We start from the raw sequence: 26,999 nt of genomic DNA, 5'->3' as shown, positions 1-26,999 counted from the left end.
TTTTTTCATGGTTTTTATTCATTTCTGAAGAAAATGAATATACAATACTGAACTCTGTTCATTTGGGTACATAAATATTGAGGAGACTGGGTGGGCACATAGATATTGAAGAAACTGGCATTAAATTCCTAGTTGTTCCTTGGCAAAACTGCTACAAAAATAAATAAAATCATTATTTTATGCAACATTGTTTGGCACTCTTAGAGTACATTTTTAGTCTGACATTGGAGTTGGGCTTTGTTCTCAGGCTGGAAATGAGTAGAGCTAAATGAGATGAAAAGTTAGTGTTTGCTCTGCCTAGGCAAATAATAAGAATATGGGTCTAAGAGAAATTAAATTAAAATTTGAATTTTATAGAAATGCTCCAGGTAAATCTGGCTATAATCCAAGAATTTTGTTTGCTTATTGTGGTTTTGCTATTGGTGGGGTACTCCCGGTGTGTTGCTCCCCCTCCCCACCCCCATTGCTGGTGGAAGTGGGCTGCTTGGGGTGCCAGGGGAACAAGAATGCCCTGAGGCTCCCATGGGAGAATGAAGTAATGTGGAAAGCTTTACTGATGATGAAACATTAAGGGGGGTTCCCTTCCAAGGTCCCATCTGCCTCTGTCCCACCATGGAAAAAGTCCCATTTTGTCTTCAGCAGAGCTAGGATTAAAGCCAGTGCCCAGAGTTTCCATTCCATGTTGAAGCACAGTCCAGTCCAGCATGTGGCTAGCTTAGCTTGTGTGTAGGGTTCGCAGGGCCGTGGGCCATGTGGCCTTTAAAGTCACACGGCAGGCTAGTGTGGATCACAGAGCAAGTGAGTGCAAGGAAGAAGGAGCGAAGCAAGATAAAAAAGAGAGAGCAGATGCTTTGTTTTGGGCATTTTAACTAGGAGTTTATCCAATGAATCCTTTAGGATTTCGTGGGCTTGCAGTGGCTCCATCTCTCTAGCCAATGATCTTTGTTCCCAGGTGAGACTGACAGGCAGGCACCTTCCCTAGGCACCTCTGACTTTGCTGTGCATGTGCCCACCTTCCCTTTGTTGGGCCCCTTTCCCCAGTGATTTTCAGGGAATAGACCTGTGGTTCCCTGAGGAGTGTAAAGTTGCAGCTTCCTGGTGAAGGTGCCCAGATGACCATGTTTATAATGTCTAGCCTTCCTTTTGCTCCTTTCCTACTATTAATATTAACAACTAGTTAGTTATGATGGTAACAGTTTCATTAAAAAACAACAACAAACACACCAATTTATAATGTTTATCTTGTGTGTGTGTGTGTGTGTATTTTTTCTTACCCTCCTTACAAAACACATCTCTAATATCTGGGTCATAAATCAGAGTTCCCATGCCCCTCTCTTTGGATTTGATAATTTGCTAGAAGAGCTCATAGAAAAGAAAACCCTTTGTTATGTTTACTGGTTCATTATAAAAAACATGTTAAAAGATGTGAATGAACAGCTGGATACAGAGATACAGAGGCAAGGTCCAGAAGTGTCCCAAGTACAGGAGCTTCTGTCTCTAGAGAACTGGATGTGCTATCTTCCCAGCATGTGGATGTGTTTACCAACCCATAAGCTCTCTGAACCCCATATTATTGGGATTTTATGAAAGCTTCATCACATAGGCATGATCAATCATTAATTTCATTTCTAGCCCCCCCCTCCCTTCTCTGGGGAATTGAAGGGGAAGGCTGAAACTTCCAAGCTTCTAATCATGCCTTTGTCTTTCTGGTGACCAGCCTTCATCCAGGAATCCACCAAGAGTCATCTCATTAGAACAAAAGACATTCCTATTACCCAGGAAATTCCAAGGAATTTAGGAAATCAGTGTCAGACTTTCTTCTCGGGAAATTACAAGGATCTTAGGAGCTCTGTGTCAGGAAGCAGGGTCAAAGACTACATGTTAGAACAAAAGATTCTTTTAGTACCACTATTTACGAGGGTTTTAGGAACTTTTCCAGGAACTGGGGGTAGAATCCAATGTATGTCTTATTATTTCTATAAGATGGTATCACACTTTTAAAAATTTAATTTATTTTAACCAAAAAACAAAACAAAACAAAAAGTTTACTCATTTCTACCATCCCCCACCTCCACCTCTTGAACCGACTAATCTAGTCTGAATCTGTGAGCCTGTTTTTTGTTGTTGTTGTTTTTGTTTTGCTTTAGATTTCATGTTTAAGAAAGATCACAAGGTATTTGTCTTTCTCTGTCTGACTTATTTCACTTAGCATAGTGCCCTCATGGTCCATGCATCCATGTTCTTGCAAATGGCAAGATTTCATTATTTTAATGGCTGAATAATATTCAATTATATCTATATCTATCTATATATTTATATCTATATCATCTATATCTTTCTATCTACCTAATTTCTTTATCCATTCACCCATCTATGGACACTTAGCTTGTTTCCATATCTTGGCTATTATAATTAATACTGCAATAAACATAGGGTACATATATATATTTTCAAATCATTGTTCATGTTTTCTTTAGAAATAGAATTGCTGGATCATATGGTAATTCTATTTTTAATATTTTGAGCAAACATCCATATCTTTTTCCTAGCGTTTGCACCAATTTATATTCCTACCAGGAGTGCACAAGGGATTTCTTTTCTTCACAATCTCATCTACACCTGTTATTTCTTGTCTGTTCAACAATAGCCACTCTAACAGGTGCAAGGTGATATCTCATTGTGGTTTTGATTTGCATTTCCCTGATAATTAATGATGTTGAGCATATTTTTATCTATCTGTTCAGCATCTGTATGTCTTTTTTGGAAAAAGTGTCAATTCAGATCCTCTATCTATTTTTAAATCAGATTGTTTGGTGGGTTTTTAAATAATTTGATTTTTAAATCAAATTATTGAGTTGTATGGGTTTTTTGTACATTTTGGATATTATTCCATTGTCAGATATGATTTGCAAATATTTTCTCCCATTCAGTAAGTTACATTTTCTTTTTTCTTTTTTTTTATAATTTCCTTTGCTATGCAGAAGCTCTTTGTTTGATGTAGTCTCACGTATTTATTTTTGCTTCTGCTTTTTGGGTCAGATTCAAGAGTAAGAATAAAAATAATTTAATTTGGTTGTACAAGGTTCCAGAGAAGAAAGGTTTAAAAGATAAACACTACCAAAACAGCCATTTAAAAAGACCTATGTCAAGGAGCTTACTGTCTATGTTTTCTTCTAGGATTTTCAGGTATCTTACTTTTAATTTCATGATACAGCTTCCAAGCTTTTAATTAAAAATAACAGCATCAGTGATAATAATAGTTAACATTTCTGGAACGCCAGGCACTGTGTTAAAAGCTTTCAATGCATTATCTCATTCAATAATAGTTTTAAGCCCCAAGAACTTCAATTGCTTCTCTTTTATATAAGTCATATTTTTGCTATGGATGTAATAATCTCACGCCTCTCCAAATATGTTATACTCACTTTAAGATCTTATTATGTTGCCTCCATTAATTTTCTGTAGGTTTTAATTTTTCTGTTATTTGAGTCAGATGATCCTTTCTAATAGTGTAAATTTTCCTCAACTATTTGATAATGATTGTCTGTTTTTTAAAAAAATATTTTTATTGATTTCAAAGAGAGGCAGGGAGAGGGAGAGAGAGATAGAAACATCAACGATAAGAGATAGAAACATCAATGATGATGTTTACTTGTCTGTTCATGTGTATTCTCCCTCTGGTGATAAAGGAGGGGCACAATGGAATATGTGGTCCAGAGGGCTGGTGTTTTAGTTTCCTAGGGCTGCCCTAACAAAATACCCCAAACTGAGTGGCTTTATACAATAGAAATTTATTCTCTCACAGTTGTGGAGGCTAAAGTTTCAAAATCCAGGTGTTGGCAAGGCCACACAATCTAGGAAACCCCTAGGGAAGGATCTGTCTTTGTTTCCTTCAGTTTCTGGCAGCCCCAGGCATTGTTTGGCTTCCGGCAGCGTAACTCCAACCTCTGCCTCTGGTTTCCCATAGTCATCTTGCCTCTGTGTCCGTGTGTCTCTGTGCCCTCACGTGGTGTTTTTCTCTCTATGTCTCTTTCTTCTTATAAGGACACCAGTCATATTGGATTAAAGGCCTACTATACTCCATCTTAACTAATTATATCACCAATGACCTATTTTCCTTTTCTTTTTAAAAAATTTTTCTTTATTGTTGTAAGTATTACAAATGTCCCCATTTTTCCCCCCATTGGCCCCTTCTACCCCACACCTGCTCCCCCTCTCAAGGCCTTCACCTCACTATTGTCTGTGTCCATGGGTTATGCACATAAGCATATAAATTCTTTGGTTAATCTCTTTCCACCCACCCACCCCACCTTCCCTCTGAGACTCTTCAATCTGTTCCATGCTTCTATTGTCTTTAGATCTATTTTGTTTATCAGTTTATTCTGTTCTTTAGATCCCATTTATGAGTGAGATCATGTGATACTTGTCTTTCTCTGCCTGGCTTATTTCACTTAGCATAATATTCTCCAGATCCCTCCATGCTGTCTCAAAGTGTAAGAGATCCTTATTTTTTACAGCTGCATGGTACTCCATGGTGTGAATATCCCACTGTTTTTTTATCCACCCATCTACTGATGGGCACTTGGGCTGTTTCCAGATCTTAGCTATTGTAAATTGTGCTGCTATGAACCTAGGGGTGCATATATTCTTTCTGATTGGTGTTTTGGGTTTCTTAGGATATATTCCTAGAAGTGGGATCACGGGGTCAAATGGCAGTTCCATAATTAATTTTTTGAGGAACCTCCATACTATTTTCCATAGTGGCTGCAGCAGTCTGCATTCCCACCAGCAGTGTACTAGGGTTCCCCTTTCTCCACACCCTCGCCAGCACTTGAGCAATGACCTATTTTCAAATAAGGTCACATGCTGTTGTTCTAGGTGTTAGGACTTCAATGTATCTTTTTTGGGGATATAATTTAACCTATTACGGTAAGTAGCTTGCCTATTGAATAAAAGTGGGCTTCCCATCCTTATCTTGTATATTGTCCTGCTTCTCCAGTTCCAGAAACTACTCTAGGAGTCTTCAATTTCAGAACTCCCACTTTAGAGGCCTGTACATGGCAGCTTATCCTGGGGGCAAGTGCTCAAGTCAAGATGCCCTTTTCTTTCTGTTCTCATCTGTCACTATGGAATTCTTGCTGGACTCTGCTTCTTAGGCCCAAACACCGAAGCCAGGAAACTTTCCCCAAACCTTTTAGCTTTGTTTATAAATGAAGCCTGCAGACAGCTGTTCAGATCTTTGGGTGAAAGAGTCACTGGCCAAAGAGTAATCCTTTAATTACTCATCTCATGGTTTCTCCAGGACTGATTTGGTTTGGTTAATTTGGAGCATAAAAGTTATCCAGATTTTTTTAGGAACCTTTGCAATAGCTTTTATTTGGATCTTGTGTTGTAGTTTCTCTGTTGATCTGATCTCATCTGCTTCTCCCAGACCCCCAAAGTAGTTTTCATGTACTGAAATTTCCTCAAGTTTTCTGATCCACTGATGCCATTTTTCCTGTTTTTTCAGCCTGTTATGGATCCTTCTTTAGTCATAGCTTTTCTTAAATTTCAGTGACATTTGGGTGGGCATGAGATAGATTTATGTGTTGCTTCGTTATAATTATACTATAAAGTGTTGATCTAACCTAGGGGTCATCAAGAGTTTTCTGCAAAGGGCCAGATAGTAAATATTATAGGTTTTGTGGGCTATAAGGTCTCTGTTGCAGCTATTCAATACTGCTGGTTTAGTGCAAAAGCAGCCATAGGCAATATGTAAATGGATGGAAGTGGCTATGTTTCAATAAAACTTTACTTACAAAAGTAGGCAGTGGGCCAGGTTTTGTGTATCCCTAACACCAGTGGTTCTCAAACACACCACGCATGAGAATCTTGGAAAAAGCTTGGTAAAACACATTGCTCTCCTCGTCTTCAGTTTCTTACTCAATATATTTGGGGTGGGAGCTTCCAGAATTTTGATTTTTAATAAAATCCCAGGTGATGCTGATACTGATGTTGTTGCAATAACCTGGTTATTATTTAACAGGAAAGGAGGGAAGGGAAGACCAGATAATATAGGCATGCCATTTATACAGTTTTGCCAAACAGCTGCATTTAACACTGTCCAAGTCTGTTTCCTGCTCACCGATGGGGGAAGGGACTAGACAAAGGCAGTTCAGAAACATGCCCAGTAAGGTCTGAGTCACATGGGAAGGTGCCTACCTGTCTGCCAGCCATATCTGGGAACAAATTAGTGGCCGGGAATGGGGTGGCCACTGCAAGCACGCAAAATCTAAATATGTAAACTTCTAGACAAAGAAGTCACTCCTTCTTGGCTCCAGGACACCTAGCTCCTATGATTCCTTTTGCAGGGAACATGCTCCCCTGAGCCTACATGGCACACTGCCATATGGGGCTTCACACATGGACTAATAAACTTAATTAGCTTGAATGTTGAACCACACTTGACTGCAACATGGAACAGAAACTCTGGACACTGGCCTTCCTTCTGACTCTTCTGGAACTCCAGCTGTGGCTTTTCCAAGACTGGCTTAAGGGGCAGGGGACTTTGCAACCCGAGAAATGTAACGACACACAAATAAAGCCTTCTTCCACATCCCATCCTCCCATGGGGGCTTCTGAAAATTCTTATTTCAATGGCGCCCCAAGAACCTCCACCTCTCTCCCATGAGTGACAGGGGAGTTTGATTCTCTGGTAATAATACTACAGGTCTGTGGACCACACCTTGGGAGCCAATTATCTAAATAATTTTGTTTCCTAAACACTACTGTCTCAAATATTTATTGATGATACAACCATACTCCTTATTCTTTTATTTGTTCATTCATTCATTCAACAAGTATATATTGAATTTGTACTGTGTCAGGCTCTGTTTTTGGTCATGAGAATATTGTCATGAATAAGACAAAGTCTCAGTTCTCATGAATGGGGGAACCAGAGAACCAGAAAAACACAAGTATATCTGTAAAAGATCTAATATTGGGTGAAAAAAGAACTACATAAATAAAGCCAAGGAAAAGACAAGAGTGGGCAGGAAGAGAACTATTTTAGGTTAGACAGTCAAGGAAGGTCACTTTGAAAAGATGACATCTCAACATAGATGTAATGTTGTAAAAGGGCTAATTAGGGAAAAGGAAGAACATTCCAGGCAGAGGAAAAAGCAAGTATGGAGGTCCTAAGGTGAGAATGATTTGTGTTTGAGGAAAAGCAAGGAGAGACCATTGTGATGGGAATGGTTTGAGTGAGGTAAAGACTAGCAGGATTTCAGTTTGGAGAAGTGGGCAGGGTGTAGATGTTTTAGAGATTTGTAGCCCATGATAAAGGATTTGCATTTCACTTTAAGTTTTATGGGAAAACATTGGAGGTTTTTGTCCAGAGGAGTTACATGACAGCATTTACATTTTTAAAGCATCACATTGGTTTCTGGGTAGAAAATACTCTGTTTGAGCGGAGGCAGCAGGAGTTTAGGATGAGAGCAGGAGAAGAAAGACTAGTTGGAGGATTTCAAAAATTCTAGAAGGACTATAGTGTTTTGGACCAAGATGATTTTAGTAATGACAGTTAGATGCAGAATATATTCTGTAGAATTTGTTGATAAATTGGATGTGGTCATGAGGTAAACAGCAGTATAAAAGATAACTCTTGAGTGCCTGTCTTGAGCTGGGTGGGAATGGGAAGAAAATAAATATTTTACCTTTAGAATTTTATGTTTGAGATGTTTTTTAGACATTCCAATGAAGTTGTCAAGAAGGCCCATTTAGATGTAATAAGCTGGTGATCAGGTGAAAGGTCAAGGCTAGAGATAAAAGATAAATTTGGAACTCATCAACATAGTTTTGATGCTTTGTATTTAAGGCCATATGTCTCTAGGAGATCACCTGCATTGTGGGTGTGGATAGAGAAAAGAATGAGGCCAAGGAGTTAACCATACTAATTTTGGGGTTATGGGAACAGAAAGAGGAGCCAGCAAAAGAAACAGAGAAAGCATGAAGGCGAGTATAGTTTCTGAGAAGCCAAGTAAAGAAAATGTTTCAAGAAAGAGAGAGTCATCAAAATTGTTAAATGTTACTGGGTGAGCAAGTAAGATGAAAACCGAAACTTGATCACTTGGTGATCTTGATAAGAGAGGATTCAGTGGAACAGTGAGGGATAAAGCTGTTCAGGATAGAAAAGAAAAATGAAAGAAGAAGGCATAGAGATGTGAACATAGTTAACTCTCTAGGGATTTTTGCTTGTGGTAATGCTTACCTAAATTATATGTACCTATCTTAACAACCAGAACGATAAGAGTGATTATAAAAACTCTGACTGAAGATATTGAATAGCTAACAAAATGGTGAAGAATAGTAAGTTTTGGAAGAAGAAAGAAACCCAGACAGGTAAATCCAGCACCAAGGTTGACTTTTCCATTAGGACAAAAGGTAGCTAAGAGGTTGGGAATCTGAACAGCACTTTTAATAACTTCAAGAGACTAATAGGACAAAATTTGTAATCCAGAGTATGCGCATGGGGACCCTCCACCAGATTTAGAGTTGCAAGCCCCCAAAACTAACTCTTAGAAATAAGTGTGATCCAGAAGTAGTTCAAATCTGGCAGAAACGGAAGCCCAGCTTCAAATAAACTGAATCCTTAATATTAAATTAAGAAAAGCTCACATTGCTAGTGCCCCTTACTACCTTCCAGAAGGAAACACAAATTCTCTTTGGAATAAGACAACATCGTTCTAGGCCTCAAATTATTCCTACAGTGTCTTAATATACAGTGTTGAGCACTCAATAAAATAACCAGTCATATTGGAAAACAAAATGATAATGAGTGAAAACCAAGGCGGAAAAACCGCCTAATAATGGAAACAGGCTGATAGGAGCATCAGGTAACAGACTTATCTTTAACATTCTTACTCTGCTCAAGGACATTAAGGACAGATTAGGCAACTGGCAGAAAATTAGAAGCTTTGAAAACAAACAAATTGAAATTCTAAAACTGAATTTACCTGATAACTGAAATTCAAAACTCAATAAATGGATTTCATAACTGATTAGACACTGTTGAAGAGAGAATTAGTGACCTAGGGGGTAGGTAAGTCGATTACCAGAATGAAGTATAAAGAAAATAAGGAATGAAAAATGCAAAGAGAAGCTATAAAATAGGAGATATATAGTGAAAACATCTGGCATGAGTAATTAGAACCGTGGAAGAAGTAGAGGAAAGAAAATGTGACATAAGCAATATTTGAAAAGATAATGGCAGAATCTTCCAGATCTGTGATAAATAACGGATCAAAGATTCAAGAAACTACAAACTCCAACTAAAATAACTAAAAGGAAGGCCACAGTTTGTCTAATCACAGCAAAAGTACTGAAAATTAAGACAAAAAGGAAAAGATTGTAAGTAGCCATTGGAATCTTAAGAAACAACAGTTAGCATGAGATTTCTTTCATCAGAAACAATGAAACTTTTTACATCATTCTGAAAGAAAATAACTGTCAACCTAGATTTCAAAATATATAAAAATGTGCCCTTCCATAATGCAGATGAAATAAAAACACTTTTAGACCAAAAGCTTTTGAAAAAAATTTTTTTTCCAGCAGGCATGCTCTGTGCACTGAAAGAAACACTAAAGATTTTTTTTTTTTTTTTTTTTTCAGGTAATGGAAAAATGAAGCCAGATGGAAGTTAAGAGAGTCAGGAAAAAATAAAGAGCAACCAAAAGGATAAATGTATATAAACCTAAAAGATTGTACAAAACAGTACTTAAAATTCCTGTTGGGTCCAAATATATATAGACTTAAAATACAGAACAATAATATCAAGATAAATGAAGTTAAAATGGTCTGTTTCTTACATTGCAGAACAGGTAAAGGTGCTACTTAAAATTAGTCTTGGCTAAGTCAATAATGATATAATCTCTGGAGTAACTTCTAAAAGTAATAAAAGTGTGTAACTGTTTTGAGATGAAAACTGGAGTAATAAATAATCTCAAAAAATTGGAAGAGGCAATAAAATAAGGAATAAGGAAATTATGAACATAGAATTGGTGAGAAAATAGGAAGTACACAATAAAATGGTAGAATGAAGATCAGATATGTCAATAATTACATGACTATATAGGGCCTAAATGCTGACACTGAAAGCAAAGATTACCAAACTTAATTAAAAACAACAACTTGACTATGTGTTGCTCTCAAAAGACACACCTAAAATACAGGAAAACAGAAAGGCTGGAAGTAATAGGGTGGGAAAATATATGCCAGGCAAATACTAACCAAAAGAAAGCTGAATAGATAAATTAATATCAAAGTAGGCAAATACTTTGAAGAACTTTGTTTTAAAAGTTTGCTGAGAAATGGGTCAAGAACTGGAAGGAGACATTAGTTCAAGCTATTTTAATTTTTTAAATTCTGTGTACTAATGGGAATAATACAGGAAAGACATAAAATTTAACTTTTTTTTTTTTTTTTTAAAGATATAAAATTTAAGAGCAAAGCTCTTAGAATAGGAAGGGATGAGATTCAGTGCTGAAACAGAAGAGTTGGTCTTACAGATGAGGACAATACATTTTTTTGTTATAATAAGCAGAGAATAAGGATACCAGCTTCATGTACCTTTCTAGATAGATTTGTTGGTGAGAAGATGAGACAGTTCTCTTCTGATTACATCTGTTCCCTAGGGAAAATTTACCAGTTAAGTATAGGAGAGGTTCTTACTGATTTGAACAGAGGGAAGGAGTAGTAGAGCAGTTTTAGTAAGTGGAACAACACATTTACTATGGAAATATACAAAGAACAGGCAGTGTCTAGAGTCCCCTTAGCCTTTGCGATCATTCATTCGAGGTGAGGCTAGTCGGTGTGGCAGTCATATGTTTTTTCCCCCCAAGTTCATCTTCTTCAGTGAAGATGTAGAGTAGGTGGATGGTGGAGTTGAATCAGCGCTCAGGTGAAGCGAAGTAAGTATAGTTTCTCTTTATAAATGCTACACTTCTCAGACCAAAGGGGAGCTGCACCCCTCCCTTCGACCTCTTGTAGTGAGTGGAAGGCACCTCCCAGCAAACCCCGTCTGACCCCACAGCTGGATGTACTCTGAAATTAGAATGGAGACTATTTAGCACTTTCGGTTCTCAGCTGTTGGCCTAGTTGCCAAATTTGAGAAAATAGGAAAGAACCCACTTTGAACTTCGCAGCATCGATACATCTGTCTGCAGCGATAGAACATGCAGATGCACTTAGCTTCTGTTCTGTCTTGTGGGATTCCAGCTGCAGGCTTGGGAGGAGAAGTCATTCACCTTATCCATGGGTTATATCGGTATCCCCCTTTATGTTCTTAACGACTCCCGTCAGCAACTTTGAGTAGGTTTCTGCGCCTTGCACATAAGCAATCCCTGACCAAAAGATCACTTTCCTCATCTGTGTAAATGAGGAGGGGTTTTCAAATTGTGCACCTTGAAGCCCAAGTTGTCATAGGTGCTCGTGAGCAGGATGGAAGAAGTAACGAAAAGGCACAGCTCCTGGTCCCACTAGCTCACTTCACCTCTGACCCCTGTTACGTGTGGGGGTTTTGTTAAGGATTTCGCTCAAAAAGTTTCCATTAAAAAAATGAATGTAAAACCTACTCTTCCAGCTCTTATACTGTATCATTCCACTGTGTAGATTCATTTATATTTATTTTTAGTGATAGTACAACTTCAAGTTAGAAGATGAGGGTAGGTCTGAAATCATTTCCCAGCTTAAATGTCGAGGCACATGTCAATCACGGTGGCATGATCGTCATAACCCCCCAGCCTGTCTTCCTGGCTCTGACTCTCAGAAGATCTTGTCGAGTCAGACACTCCCTGGTCCAGTTGAGGTGCCGAAGTGGGTATTGGTTCTAGGATCAACAGCTTCCCCTCTGTTACAATTTTGGCACCTATGTTTCCTTCCCTTCTCTCTTTTCAGTGTTGTTTAGAAACAGAGCCATTTTGCTGAGGGAACCTCATTTCAGTGGGGTCATGCCTCTGGGCAAAGGATTAACAAGCTCATGTGATCTCATCAGTTCAACAAGTTTATAGCTGCGTGAACTGGCAACTTGCTCTTGGCACAGTTCCAATGGGCATCCATTAATAATTCTGGGAATGTCACATACACACTAGCAATAACTGTGAGGCCTGACCAGGTGTAAAGTTAGAATTAGCTGAGAAGAAGGTACTGAACTTTAGCCTCAGGTTGTGTGTAATGGTCACAAGTCAGTGATTTATTAGTTTATTCAATTATAGGATTATTTCCAATAAATAGGAGATCAAATAATTTATTACTTCTTCAAAGGGCCTCTTGATAACATCTGGAAAGTTAGCCTGAAGAAAGAGGACTTCCAATTAAAACTGAAATTCTAACACCTTCACTTTGAAGACTGGTTTTGGAAAAAGGAACTACTACATCTTTTTTTTTTTTTTTTTAAATATATCTTTATTGATTTCAAAGAGAGGAAGGGAGAGGGAGAGAGAGAGACAGAAACATCAATGATGAGAGAGTCACTGATCGGCTGCCTCCTGCACGCCCCTGACTGGGGATCGAGCCCGCAACCCAGGCATGTGCCCTGACCAGGAATCGAACCTCCATCTCCTGGATCCTAGTCCGAAGCTCAACCGAGCCACACCCATCTGGGCGGAACTACTACATCTTGTTCATTTTCTTGGAAGAAAATTCCAGACTTAATGCTATCAAAGGAAAACAACATATTTTTGTTACTGTGTGATTGATTTTCTAGATCCCATGCTTAATAGGCCACAGTTTTTTACAGGCTTCCTCAGACATGTGCTCTATGGTCTGAAAATCAGGAAAACCATAAATTTTTTTCATTGTCAAACAACATTAAATGTGACTCACTATTAAAAAAGTAAAAGGACATCATTTTAACAGGTTTTTTTAAAAGCCGAAGATAAGATCCCTATTGAGGAAATGCTTAAGGAAAATAAACCCCAGGCAGACTTCCTTTTGAACAGAAAAGGAAGCCCTGTTTGGGAAGGGAAGGCATCGGATTCCTGGCCAGCAGCTACTCTCAGTGCTGTTCTTTTTGCTCCCAGGAGACCTTGTGTGACTGTCCTGCACAACTGTTAACTGTATCAGAAGTTTTGTTAAAAAAATCATCTTACCTAAGGGGTAAAGAAGTACCTTCCTTTTTCTTCCCACTGCCCTAAACCTTATGTCCTTCACAGTTCCATTTGTGTATGCTGAACCAAAAAAACCACACTGCATCCCTCAGCAACTGAGATGACTGTAAACAGCACACAATCTACAGAACACATGCTCTGTTTTTGCTAAAAAATTTTGTTTTGGTTAAAAAAAATCTGCTTCTCCTGTAGGAATCCCTATCTTGTTTAATGCCATTTCTTTAAGTCATTCAAGCTAACAGACATCCTACAAGTTCCATTCTATTTTTTTCTTTTAAATCCTCACCCGAGGATATTTTTTCCATTGCTTTTCAGAGAGTGGGAGAGAGAGAGAAACATCAATGTGAGAGAGACACATCGATTGGTTGCCTACCACACCCATTCTAAATGCCTTTTCCTCCTTCACTCCTCATATTCTATTGGTCATGAATTCATGGAAATTCTGTCTTCTACCATATTTCATTAGCTCTACTCTTTTATCCGTCCCCTCTGTCATGACCTCCATTTAAGAACTTATGTCTCTGCCCTGGGATATTGCATTGTCTTAGATATTCTTTCAACCTTCCAACTTGCTTTCACCTTGAGCCTCCACCATCAAACCCATCTTTTGGATAGTTTACAGAGATATCTTTCTAAAATGCAAATCTGATCATGTTAAGCTCCTGTTTAAAGTTTTGTCAGTGGCTTCCCCACTCCCTGAAGAACAAAGTTCAAACTTAGTTTCATGTTATACAATGATTTTGATTTATCTGGCCTGTGTCCTCACCCAATCTGGTATTTCTTTCACATTCTATATTCTAAGACTTTAGTCCTTCCAACACATTTCATCCAACCATTTTAAACCTCCATGTTACTCACTATGTTACCTATATTTCTATTCTATTTGAAGGACTCCTGCTTATACTTTAATATCCAGCTCCAATAGTTCCTCTTTATTTTGGATCAACCTCACACCTTCCTGACTTTGCCCTTTGAAAAAGAATTGGTCATCCACCCCCCCACCCCCCTTTAGTGATATCAGTAAGCCTAGAACCCATTGCTGTACTAAAATTGTCTTCCTTTGAGACTGTGAGTAGGGATAGGTCATTTTTATCTTGACACATCCTCTGCCTAGCACTGGACCTGGTAGATGGGAGGTGCTCTATGAATGTTTGTTGAGTGAGGAAAAGGAAATCCAAGTTTACACCAAAATATATTTGTCCTTTTTAAGACTTTTATTTTCTCCTGTTTATAAAAATATTATACAACCATTGTAAAAAAATTCAGAAAAGATACAAAGAGTGGATGGTCTAGTTTTCAACAGCCCATGAGTACAAATTCAATCTCGATGTTTTGTGCTTTACTTCCAAGGACTTTCTATTTTCTTTTATTACTGGGAATTTTCAAAAGGGTTTATTCTGCATTTCAGAATAGGCCTGTAGTTGTTTATTACAATGGCTAACAGAAACAGGACTCCAACAACCAAGCCAGAATTCAGCTGTTGTCCTTGACAGCTTCACTGAAGTGCCACTTTAGGTTGGAATCCTGTTCCCAAGCTTCAGCCTCGATGTCTTGGTACCAGGAAGGCTGAAACTTGATGTCTTCCTCTCACTGCTGGAGATACCGACACTTTGCCACCTTGCAATGCAGTTGAGAGTGCAGGTACTCAACTACTATATTTCAGAGCTGCTTTATTATGGTATATGTGTCACAGCTAAGTGGTCCCATAGTTATGTCCCTTTGCTGAATCTGGTTTGTACTTCTAGAGCCCTAGATTCCTTTCTCTTGTGATTTCTCAAGGTCACTGTTGTCTGCTCTGTTTCTAATTGTGCTACTCTCAATAGTGCATAGAATTCAAGTTTATATTCCAAAAGGCTTCTTAGTCCCCATGTAATAATGAATTATCCTTTGTAATGGAATAAAAAAAATAACAAATAACTGGACTCAATGAATATACTAAATGTTTTTCCTAATTTGCACCATTAGCTCTGTTGTCTTTAGTCATAATGATTTATCCATATAAAAGGTTTGTGGTTAGTTTTGCTAATTATGAAAAAATCTCTCAAGTATGTTGGGTTAGAGAGTCCTGATAGATGTATAGTTTGCTCTTTGAGGAACTGGTTCATGGCCTGCTTTTGCCAGTGTATTAAGATAAGTTCAACTGAGTTGTACATAACTCGGATGGAGAAAATGGAATTGACTTTTTCTCTTGGGTAGCCCGGGTTTTATTTTGCCTGGCTGTGTATCTGATATTACTCTGTTGCTTTACTTGTGTAGACATAATCTGTTTTTCAGTTAGGTGTTCCATGAATCACACCCAGTTACAGGAAAATAAAAGTTCTTTAACAACAATCATAAACACTGGATATACCTGTGTGGTAGTTTCAGCTAACATATTTTTTTATGGCTCATGATCTTTTTTTTTTTTTAAAGAGAGGAGCATTTTTTTTTTAAAAAAAGTCTTTATTGATTTGAGAGGAAGGTAGAGGGAGAGAGAGAGAAACATCAATGATGAGTCATTGATCCGCTGTCTCCTGCACTCCTCCTACTGGGGATCGAGCCTGCAACTCCGGCACGTGCCCTAACCAGGAATCGAACCTCCATCTCCTGGATCCTAGGTCAATGCTCAACCGCTGAGCCCATGCCAGCTGGGCTCATGATACCTTTTAATGAGTAGCAAGTACAGGTATTTCAAGGCCTTTTATTATTTATAATGCTATACAGTCTGACAAATCAGATAAGATTATTCAGCTTTACTGAACATAGAGAATGTGCTGAAGATTATTTTATTTCTTGCTCTGAATCAACTCTGACAGGAAATACACATATTTCAAACTCATCACTCAGAAACAAAGACATACATTAAGACCCTCAGTGGTCATTTTATTAAACAAATACAAATTTGAAATGTTTTGATAAAATATATCAAATTTGAACAAAAACGTTGTAAACAGTAATTCTACAACTGGGAAGACATCTCAACTTTATTAAGTTTGGTGACATCTTCCCAACCATGTCTAATCTTCAGTATCTTCTTTCTCAAGCATGGCAGGAATAGTATAGCTTTACATACCAGGACAAGAATCGGAAGGAAAACAGCTATCATAAAACTTGGAGGTGTATACCAAACAAATTGTTTTATATCTACCCATTTATTCCAGGCAAAAATCAATGCATGTATTGTGCCCAGTAGAAGGGAAACAATTCCTAGCTTGCTCTGCAAGAGAAAAAAAAGTTATCTCAGTAAAGACTGATTCAAGAAGAGTTTATTCAATCCTACTTCATCTGGATCTGTTCTGTTGCTTGGAAATTCTTTCATTCATCTGTAATTGCTTTCCTATTACATTTCTCAACAAAGTCCGCTCACACCTTTCCATTCTTTTTTACATGTCCCCACCTTACCCCTAACTTTTGGGTATTGCCTTTGTCTCCAGGCTATTTAAATTAAGAAAATTCACAACTGTCCTTTCAGTCTCAGCTAATCAATAACACTATCTTACCTTTCTCCACACTTTGTTATCTCTCTTACGACATTTATTTTGTGGTTTGTTTCTTGTGCATTTGCCTTAATTCTGCCTATCAAGAGACATGTAAAATCAAGGGCTCTGTCTTACTCATTACAGGACCCCTACAGAATCAACACAATGATTTGTGCATGTTAGTGCTCAGTAAATAGTGGTGGGTTGACTGGAGGTTAATGTAAAAATCAACAGGACTTCAGCGATCTTTATTAATTGCAAAGGCAACTAAAGTGATCAACAGATTTTGGTATGTGAACACTAAAGTGAATGAGCATGGCCCATGTTAAAAAAAAATCAAACATTCTGATAAAGTGCGAAAATACCAACAATTATTTCAATGTTTAAGCAAAACACAGACACATGAAGATGTGAAGAAAAATTTCAGCTTGCATTGGGATACTTGGTACCATCCAGAGAGAGTTGCTTAAAAATAGCTGTTTACCTAAATAATTTTATGGCGTCCTGACAACAACCCTACTAGATAACTTTTGACTTCTACTCACTTACTGGAAATGGTCATTAGCCTGCCAGAACAAGTCCAACCCACAATTATTTAGCAGTAAGTACACTTAAGTCCCAATGAATACAATCAAACAGTTAAGTTTCTATTTTCTGATATAAATCTCCAACATAAATCGGAACGCAATCAGTTCTTGGATTGTAAATGAAAAGTTTCTAGGTTATTAACTGAAAATACATGTGACTGGATGAAGATTAATTTTACCAAACGTGTATTATATTCTTATAATGAGCTGGGCATTGCGCACATAGTGAAATGGGCTCAGGAGTCAAGATGCAGTGCTTGAATTCCTGATTAAATCTGAAAAGTGGTGTTCAGCATATGTGTGACAGGCAGAGCAATGTAAGAAGAAAGTTATTTAATGAGGAACAGAAAACTCCAATGGTTATCAGGCTGAACCTACAAAATCAGCAAATACCACACTTGGAAAGTATGGCACCATCTCTAAGCCACAGTGGAATAATTCAGTTGGAGACATACTTTTCAGCCTAATCAGATGTCCTGATAAAGTGTTTGTAGGAGTATATGTATGAACATGTAGAAAGGATAGTGGGGAATGTCTGATTTTGTAGGAATTTCCAAAGATGTCTACCCATACAAGCTAAAGCTATGTAATTTAAAAAATCTTGGCAGTGCTTATGGCTTAATTAAAGTTAGTCCTTTGAATCTTGTCTGACATAAATCCTCTTGTGAATTCTGGCACATAGCTCTTTTTATGGTGTAATCTACTACTAGGAGATTAACCTCAGTAAATCTGAGATAGTTTGAATTCCAAGAATATTAAGAAACTTCAAGTGAATAAGCTATATAACATGCAACTTGGAAAAAGCAGCATTAAAATTAGATATTGGAATACCTTTGGTACATATAACTCCGTATTTCAAGGAGATATGCTTTTCTATGGATAATACAAAGCTGTGTAACTTAAAAGGCATGAATAAAATTAGGTGATAGGCAAAGAATATTTTTATTTTGGGGGAACTAAAAAACCATAAATATTAAAATTCTAAAATATCACATTTATTAGATGGACAGCAAATTGTCTAACAAGTTTCAAATGTCAGACATATTTTCCTTTAAGAAATACCTTTTAATTATGTCTAGAAAACACTTATATTTAGTAGCAGCAGGGAAAAATGATAGAGCACATTATTAATTGGAACAAATATTGGGTCCTTGCTACTAGAAAGCCATTTTTTATTTTTCATGGGGTAAAGTTAATATACTTGATGATACTATAAGCACACAAAAAAAGATTTACCTCACTGAGGAAACAGAATCATTTTATATATCATTTACCTGAATATAGTGGAATTCTCTCCATGTCAAAGAGTCACTCACAGATGGAATAGATGTCACAGCCAACAGAGCCAGTATTGCAAGTGCCACGATTCCCAGAGACACATAAATTTCCATTCTCCAAACATCATGCTCAACCCAGGCATCTTCTTTATTTTGTTGGACCTACCAGAGGGTGAAAAGAGGAAAGAAGGTAAAGAATACTTAGTTCCCGCACATGAACCCCCTTCTACACTCCCTCTGGCTGCTGTGGAGGCCTGATAACTGGGGGCCTCTAAAGAATTAGGAGTTGTTTTTGCATTCCTCTGAAAGAAATAACATAGGAGCTATTCATCATTCCCTTGAACGCAACACTGATATAATCTATTTTACTTAATTATTATTTAATGGTTAGAACTATAATATTAATGCACATGTGGTAAATAAGCAGAAAATAAGAAAAATTAGCATTTTCTATCATGTGAGGGTGGTAGAAAATTGAAATGTGGGCCTGTCCATGAACAAAAGACCTGTTTATATTGTTAAAGTTGTAGTTTACTATTTTAGCTTAAAATAAATTCGATGTAAAACTAGACAACCAAGCCCCAGTGAAGAATAATAATAAAACATTTAAAAGTGCAGATTACTTTCTTTACACAGGGTTTCAACAGGGGTTTGAGGTACTGATATTAACGTGACAAAGAGTTAATGTGTTAGGTGACTTTTTGGTTTGCGATATTGCCAATCTTGTCATCCTACCTGTTGATATGCCCAGTTCAGCAACTTGTATCTGTAGGATCGTCTCATTGGATAGGATAAACTATAAATTGCATGCAGCATAGCAAAAAAGAAACTGAGAAGCCCAAATTGCTTTCTTGTTAACATCCACCTATCCAACCAATGTGGAAATTTCTTATACTTGGTTCCGTTACGAAGCTGTACAACTGCTGCTATCACACCTGGCAAATACACCAGTGCCAAGAGGGTGATGGAAACCATTGGCAAGACTTTGTTGATGACCAGGATTGGAATTTTATAAAAATACTGTTGACGGGAAGTTACAAAAGGGTGAATGACTTCCCTCAGAAGAGTGTAGAGAAAAGTCAGAGATGATACGATAGCAGCAATTTTAATTGGCAAGCGCCACTCTGAGAAGAGTTTCTGTTTGTGCTGGAGCTTTTGGGGACAATCAAATTCATCAAAATTGGTTGCTTGGTCCAAGCGCAAAAGCACAGGTCTTTTCAGCATGCCGGACTCTCCTGAGTTCTTATTCTACAAAGAAAAGAAAAGAAAAGAAACATCTTAAAACAATGGGATTTCCTTATTAAACTAATTACTTATTGTTCATTGTACTTATCAGTTAAAAAGGACATTCAGAACCTTGCTTTTGGATACTGGTTTTAGCTGAAAAGATGACATAGTCTATGTAGCACTGATCAAAGGTGCACTTAGCTACACTGGGGTTCTCCATTAATTTTTGTTATTCATTTTTCAAAATAAATGCATGCTTCAGATATCTCCACTATGTGTTTCTATCTTGAAGGCATAAAAGTATGCAGTAATACAACTAGGAAACTAAAATTGGAAAAAAATCTAGTAGTCTTTAGTAAAAATAAAGCTTGTAAATTTTAACAGTTGTGTTTGTTTTTTAATATTTTTATTGGTTACTGGCTAACTCTTGGCAAAGAACTGAATAGTGAATTCTTCATTAATTCAAGTACAGGAATTCAGGACTAATATAGTCATTACTATTAGAAACAAATTTATAATTTCCGTCATGTAGTCTTGTACTTGGGTTTTATATTTCTAAACTATCTCATTGGTGTAAGTAGTAACAGACAAATGGTCTATTAGAAGTACAAAGGCTATACAAGTAGTTAAATCCAACAGGGATGATCTATTTCCTGAGAAAGTTATGTTTCTTTACCCAGTTGTATTTCTAGTTAGTCAACAATTCCAAAGAAGGTTACATTGAATATTCTGTTATTTCCCCAATTGACTGATACATCAGCAAATTAAAAAAGACACCAAACCCTCAAAATGAGAAATTATATCAGAGTGTTTCATATTGTGTTATTTTATGAATAAATTTACTTTCTCACCCAATGTTATTCCTCATTTCTTATAGTTCTGTAGAACCATACATCTTTAAAAATATGTTTTTGTTGATTTCAGAGAGAAGAAGGGAGAGGGAGGGAGAGACAGAAACATCGCTGAGAGAGAAACATCGAGTGGCTGCCCCCGGCACTCCCCCCGCTGGGGATCGAGCCCACAACCCAAGCATGTGCCTTGGCCGGGAATGAAACTGTGACCTTCTGGTTCATAGGTCGACGCTCAACCACTGAGCCACACCGTTGGGGGGAACCATAACATTTTAATGCTCAAAATGTTAGTGATTATCTTGCTCTTTTCCTCATTTTATGCATGGAAACTTTACTTCACATAGTTCTCTATAATTTTTGGTGTTTAAAAATGACCTCTCACCATTTGACTTTTACTTTCAGTAATAAATCACTGTTATGTCCAATGTCTTTCCAACTACTCCATTTAGAAGGGAGTGGAGCATGATATAGCATCTGTCATCTCTTCACATTAAAACAGTCTAAGTACAATCAACTGAGATAAATTTTCTGGTTAAGAGTGAAGAGTTATGGAACAGCAAGTAGGATAGTTAACTTGAAAAATAAAAATTTTACTTTATGCACACGTATTTTATCGAATATGTGCTTATAATATCTTAATTATTTTGCTTATTAGGATAATTAAGGTAAAAAATAATTTCTGTTAAAACTGCAGTTGAGATCATTTAGAAAGGTAAAAAGAGTTTAAAACAAAAAGTTTCTACCAGTTTTTCAGTTAATAATGTAGTCAGAAACATTTACTCTTGAGGTGGGGCCCAAGTGGGACCTGTGGTTCTTATTCTAAAATTGAATTTATTTGGTTAAACAGTGAATCATTAATTAACTTGACGATCTCTTGGTAAGCTGCCATGTGCCCATTAAAAAAATGCATGCTTGCAAAACCACCGTTACATGGGCACCAGTGATTCTTTTGAAACACTTAGACTCATAGATTGTTAGAAAAAACTGGAAGGGCTTTGGAGATAATATCCAGCTCTTTCACTTTACCAACAGACCAAGACCTAGGATTTTCAGTGACTCACTCAAGGTTATTCAGCTAAGTCCACGGCAGTCAGTCAGCATATAATTTCTCTGTTGTACTACACTGTCCTTCACCCAACACAGTATCAGTGACATAAATCAAAATCAAGATATCAACAGACTAGGGTGAAAAATCACTTTTATAGCACTGTGAGATACAGAACAGCATTTGAGTTATGTTTATAGATTTTAATCAATTATTCTTATTTTTACCATATAATCATCTTCTTCTAGACTTCTCCTAGGCTTCATTTTCCAAAGTTCTTGGTTTGTGATGTTCTGTCCAATTTCCATTAATTCTATAAAATATTGCTTCAGCCACCTATGAAAATAAAAATAATTATCTTCTTCAAGTCAATCCTCTTTATTACATTGTTTGATAGGGCAAGATGAACAGTTTACTCATATAAGGAATACAGGGGCAGGTAAAGTACAATTAAAATACAGTTGGCGACTGATTTATATATTTAACTTCACATTATAATCTGAAGAATATCAAACAGGGCTCTTGTGTCAATAGCAACTGATTTACTTTGTCCAACTAGGGTACAATGCATGACCTAGATGTCCGTATGGAATTCAGAGGGTAGGATGTTGCCTTTTATTTTAGGGGAGTTTAACTCCAGGTGCTCATTTAGAGGAAAGCCAACTCCCCTTAAAGGCAAACAGAATTAGGAATGCATTTTTTATGAGAATAATGTTATCAATGAAGGCTGGAGTTTGCTGATATAAGATTATAGCTCAGGAAGTTGTATTTAATAGGATTTTGGGGTTGACACTAGAATCTGAAATAATAAGTGATTTTACGGGCAAATGTTTCAATGAACAAAATGGGCACTCTTGGTAAGGTGATCCCTGATAGTGGTATAAAGGACCGAAAGGTGGTATTTTCAGAGTAACAGGCTGATTTTTGTTGGTAAAACAAAAACTGCTGGTATTTCCACTAGGGTTGTTGAATTGTGTTCAATCACTGACATGCCCCCTATCCTGGTCAACCCTGTGGAAATTAATTTTGTCAAACTTCCTGCCTTATAAAGGAATGTTTTCCTTAATACCTGTCTCAGATCCTCATTCAGGCTTGGAGTAACATTTTTTAGGAAAGAGAAACACATAACATCACAATATTATTCATTGTTTTTATTTGTTCTAAATTTACTCCTGGAATAATATAGCACCAACTTATACTTTATGAAATTCAATGAGAAAAACAGATTAGATAACCAACAATTTGAGAAAAAAACCATTCCAAATGTTTCTGAATTTTAGAGCACCTTGTGATACTTCATTAAGTGGAAAGTTGTTTCCAGGAATAGTTGAAAATACTTAAAACATTCTCCAACTCTTAAAGGTTTGATCTTCACGAAGAATGAAGACGAACCATCTTTACATAATGACACCATCTGCCTTTGTTGAAGTGCTCTGAGAACATTTTCCATATATTATTTATTTTGAAAATTCACAATATTCATGCTGAGGATATTTGTTTTGGTCTGCCCACCTTTTTTTTTTTTTTTTTTTTAAATTATATAAAACATTTCCTCCATTTGGAGAAATGCTCTTCCTTTGGCCATACAAGTAGGTGTATGACCAGTCTGGGCTAGTCACAGTTCTCTATTCCTTTTACCATATTGATTGGTTTAGGGATGGCACAGAACCCTTGTTGAACCAGTTAGAATCCTCCTTTGAGATTTACACATGGAAGTGGAAGACAAAGAGGACATGTCTAACATTTTAAGTTGGGATGACAGAAACCTATCACGCTTCTGTCTACATGCTGTAGAGAGGAAGGTGTCTTCTACAGCACAGAAGAAGGCCCAGACACAGAAGCACAGGCAAGAAATAGGGTCCTGGTGGCATATTTTAAGTATTTAGAGTCCCTGAGACCAGATCTTGATTTTCTCAGTTACACAAGCCAATACATTCCTTTTTTTTACTTAAGTTAGTCTAAGTTGGGTTTATAATGTTGGCATTTGAAAGAGTTCTGAGTAAAGCATACGCCAATCATCAAGTATTTATGAACTCAATTTTGCGATAGACACTAAGGAGGGAAAGAGAAAATGAAACTTCATGCCTACTCTGGAGGAGCTTACTGTATTTTCCCTTAGGAAGTATTATTCCACATCACTTGGTGATGTAGCCAACATTATAAATAGAATAATCTGGGGTGTGTATATGTGTCCAGGAATAGAAGTTTTTTCTACTGTAATCAAACAAATAATTCACACTATTTAGATGTTTTAACTCTGTAAGTGACAGGATGGCAAAGATGTTGACATACAAATAAATCTACATGTGGTCAATATTAACTCATTAACTATATTGTGAGCAACAATGTCAGGAATACAAAGTGGGAACACAAAGTTAAATGAGATGAAGCCTCCGCTCTCAAAAACCTCAAAATCTAGGAGAGAAGGCAGACACTTCAACAACAAAAGGAAGACGAAGTTTTTGGACTGGTGGTGGCATGGGAAGGGTGAGGGCTCTCTTCTAGACCTGGCCCTGGGGCATCTAGCAAGTTGGCAGTTTTTGCTGATTGAGGGCCACTTTATCCAGAATCTGGGTGAAAAGCCAGCGTGGCCCTGGAGAAGTATCCAGCCATTCATCTGCATGGTAGGGACACCATGCTGGAGAGCAAAGCCAAGGAAAAGACCAGGACAGTGAAGCAGCTTGTTGACTGTGTGGCCCACAGTCAACTTTGTGCCCAGAAGCCAGGAAAATAAAATGTCAGTTAAATAAACTATGTTGGTTTCCAACAGACATGAACCAAATATATAATTTAAATTCCACAGTAAAATCTTCTCAGGAAAAAACAAAAAAACACAGGACACAGCAGTGTTCAGATATTAGGAACTACACTACACAATTTGGCCCAAAGTTCTCTGACTTTCATCTCATTAAAAAGCAAAGCATATTTCTTGATGTGACTGCTCCATTTTACTCTAACAGGACTGCTGACCTCATGTTCCTGCTAAATATTGACACAGTCCAAGTGACTCATGTTTATGTTAAAGAGTTTAGAATATGAAGAAACCCAATGACTGGAATACATTGTGGGCTGCTTTGCATTTCCAAACTTACAGTTTCAAGCGCACACTTTCTTTACCACATTTAACTGCGTGAAGGGGAGATGTTTTTCTTCTCTGGGCTGGTGTGTGTGTGTGTGTGTGTGTGTTTTAAAGCACTGCATCTTCCCTGCGCTCAACATTCCGTGCTCAATGAATAACTTCTAATTAAATGTCAGGATGTTGAGAGAAATATATATATCATTTTTTAACAAAAAGGACAGAGTAAGAAATGTGAAAGCAAAGCGTTCGTAAATTTTGCCTCTACAAACCCCTTTCCAGTGGATCTGACCCACGGCATAAATAAATAAAGCCTTGACTATTCGGAGGGAACTTGAACCGCAATCCAGATCCTGACAGGGGACTAATGTTCCAAGGACTTCAAATGAAAACTTCCCGTTACCAGGAAACCCGAAGACAAGCTGCCCGATTATAAGCGCCGCGCACCAACCACCATCCATCAGTGCGCGGCAAACCCGGGGCGACTTCGCCAAGTTGGCGAACTTGCCACGAGAACCCCACCTAAGGACACTCTTAGTAACCCGCCGTATTCCCCGATCGCCAGCGGACCGGCGCCCCGGGAGCGCCCGGCTCCCCGCCGCTGGCCCCGACCCGGCGCAGCGCTGCGCCCGCGGGAGCCGGCCGGCGGGCAGCGCGCCCGAGAGGCGCACGGGGTGGGGAGCCGCGCCGCCGCCCGCCCGCGCCGCCCGCCCGCGCCCCCGCCCCCGCCCCCGCAGCCCTCCCGCGGCCGGCAGCCGGCGGCCGGCAGGGACCCCCGAGGGCCGGGAGCCGGGGCGGGCCGGAGCGACTCCAGGGACTCACCCGCTTCTCGGCGAGACCCGACGGTTGAGTGGCGGCGGCAGCGGCGGTGGCCAGAGACCGGCCCCACGCGGCGCGGGAGCCTGAGAGCGCGCGGCCGGCCCCCGCGCCGCAGACCCCGCCCCCCGCAACTGCCGGCCCAGCGCCACCTGCCGGTGCCTCGCGTCCCCGCGCCTCCCGCCCGCGACGCGCCGGCCTCGCAGGTCCCGGCGGCGCAACCGAGGATTTCCCCTGGGTTGCAACCGCGCGCTCCCGTTTGTTTGTTTGTTTGTTTGTTTGCGCCTCTCAGACTGCTCTGCCCTCTGCCTGAGGTCGGCGACACGCCCTCCTCCTGATGGCCTTTCTTCAGTCTCCCAAATAACGAACGTCGGCGCGGCGGTTCTCAGCCGTTAACGTGCGCCAACTGTAGGGCTTGGAGGACCGGTTCCCCCGCCGCGCGCGTCCCGCTCGGCGGACCCGGGACGGGGCCTGAGCCTCTGCGTTTCTAACAAGTTCCCCGGTGATGCCGAAGCACGGTCAGTTCACACTTTGAGATGGATTATTTTAAGTTTAGCTAGCTCATTTTATTTTATTAATTGATTTATTGATTGAATTTATTGGGGTACAGGCTTATAGTGTCCAACTCAATAAAACATCTGCGCACTGCATCGCGCACCCATAGCCCCAAAGGCTGTCTCCATCCCCATTCCTTCCCCCAACCCTTGCCCAACTTCACCTCCCCCCCTTCCCCTCTGGCTATCACCTCACTGGTGTCTGTGTCTATGTGCACATATATATGAGCTTAATTCCTTCACCTTCTTTCACTCAGTCCCCCAACTCCCCTCCCCTCTGACAGCTGTCAGTGGGGTGCATGTATCCACTCCTCCCTTTCTATTTTGTTCATCAGTTTATTTTATTCGTCAGTTTATTTTATTCATCAGTTTATTTTGTTCATTATATCCACATATAAGTGAGATCACATGGTATTTGTCTTTCTCCGACTGGCTTATTTCACTTGGCATAATATTCTCCAGGTCCATCCATGCTGTCACAAAAGGTAAGTTTTCCTTTTTTATGGCCTAGTAGTATTCCATGTGTAAATACCACAGCTTTTTTATCCACTCATCTACTGATGGGGACTCGGGCTGCTTCCAAATCTTGGCTATTGTAAATACCTCTGCAGTGAATGTAGGCGCGCATGTATTCTTTTGAATTCGTATTTTGGGTTTTTTTGTTTGTTTTTTTAATATGTCTTTATTGATTTCAGAGAGAGGAAGGCAGAGGGGGCGAGAAACATCAATGATGAGAGAGTCACTGATCGGCTGCCTCCTGCACGCCCGCCCCTGGGGACTGAGCCTGCAACCCGGGCCTGTGCCCCGACCAGGACTCAAACTGCGATCTCCTCCATCAGAGGTTGATGCTCGACCGCTGAGCCACGCCAGCCGGGCTATAACCATTGTTTTAAACTCTGTGTCTGGTATTTTGGTTTTGTCCATTTCATGTAATTCTTTTGCCAGGGATTTCTCCTGTTCTTTAAT

At 38.8% G+C, this 26,999-nt stretch overlaps 1 protein-coding gene across 1 annotated transcript; it reads right to left on the bottom strand.

Moving 5' to 3' along the window:
* Positions 1 to 14,349: 14,349 nt before the first annotated feature.
* STEAP1 (STEAP family member 1) lies at positions 14,350 to 25,602 on the bottom strand. Its single transcript, XM_081146286.1, has 5 exons — positions 25,486 to 25,602; positions 21,815 to 21,923; positions 19,200 to 19,712; positions 18,462 to 18,626; positions 14,350 to 16,338 (listed from the first exon to the last, which is right to left on the bottom strand). The coding sequence occupies exons 2-5, from the start codon at positions 21,893 to 21,895 to the stop codon at positions 16,081 to 16,083; spliced, it is 1,017 nt and encodes a 338-aa protein (XP_081002412.1). The 5' UTR covers positions 21,896 to 21,923; positions 25,486 to 25,602; the 3' UTR covers positions 14,350 to 16,080.
* Between the last annotated feature and the right edge of the window lie 1,397 nt (positions 25,603 to 26,999).

This window comes from Miniopterus schreibersii, assembly GCF_964146895.1.
Source record: "Miniopterus schreibersii genome assembly, chromosome: 9".
NCBI classification, from domain to species: domain Eukaryota; kingdom Metazoa; phylum Chordata; class Mammalia; order Chiroptera; family Miniopteridae; genus Miniopterus; species Miniopterus schreibersii.
The sequence above is the reverse complement of the archived record's forward strand: the minus strand, read 5'-3'. Positions and strand labels throughout refer to the sequence as shown.

What these genes read in the sequence shown, in the direction of transcription:
- STEAP1 (XM_081146286.1), bottom strand. Translation starts at nt 21,895, where the DNA reads ATGGAAATTGGACAGAACATCACAAACCAAGAACTTTGGAAAATGAAG. An exon ending in TAGAAGAAGATGATTATATG is followed by an intron (nt 19,713 to 21,814) that starts GTAAAAATAAGA and finishes TTTTCTTTGTAG; the next exon opens with AATAAGAACTCAGGAGAGTC. An exon ending in TGAACTGGGCATATCAACAG is followed by an intron (nt 18,627 to 19,199) that starts GTAGGATGACAA and finishes ACCCTCTGGTAG; the next exon opens with GTCCAACAAAATAAAGAAGA.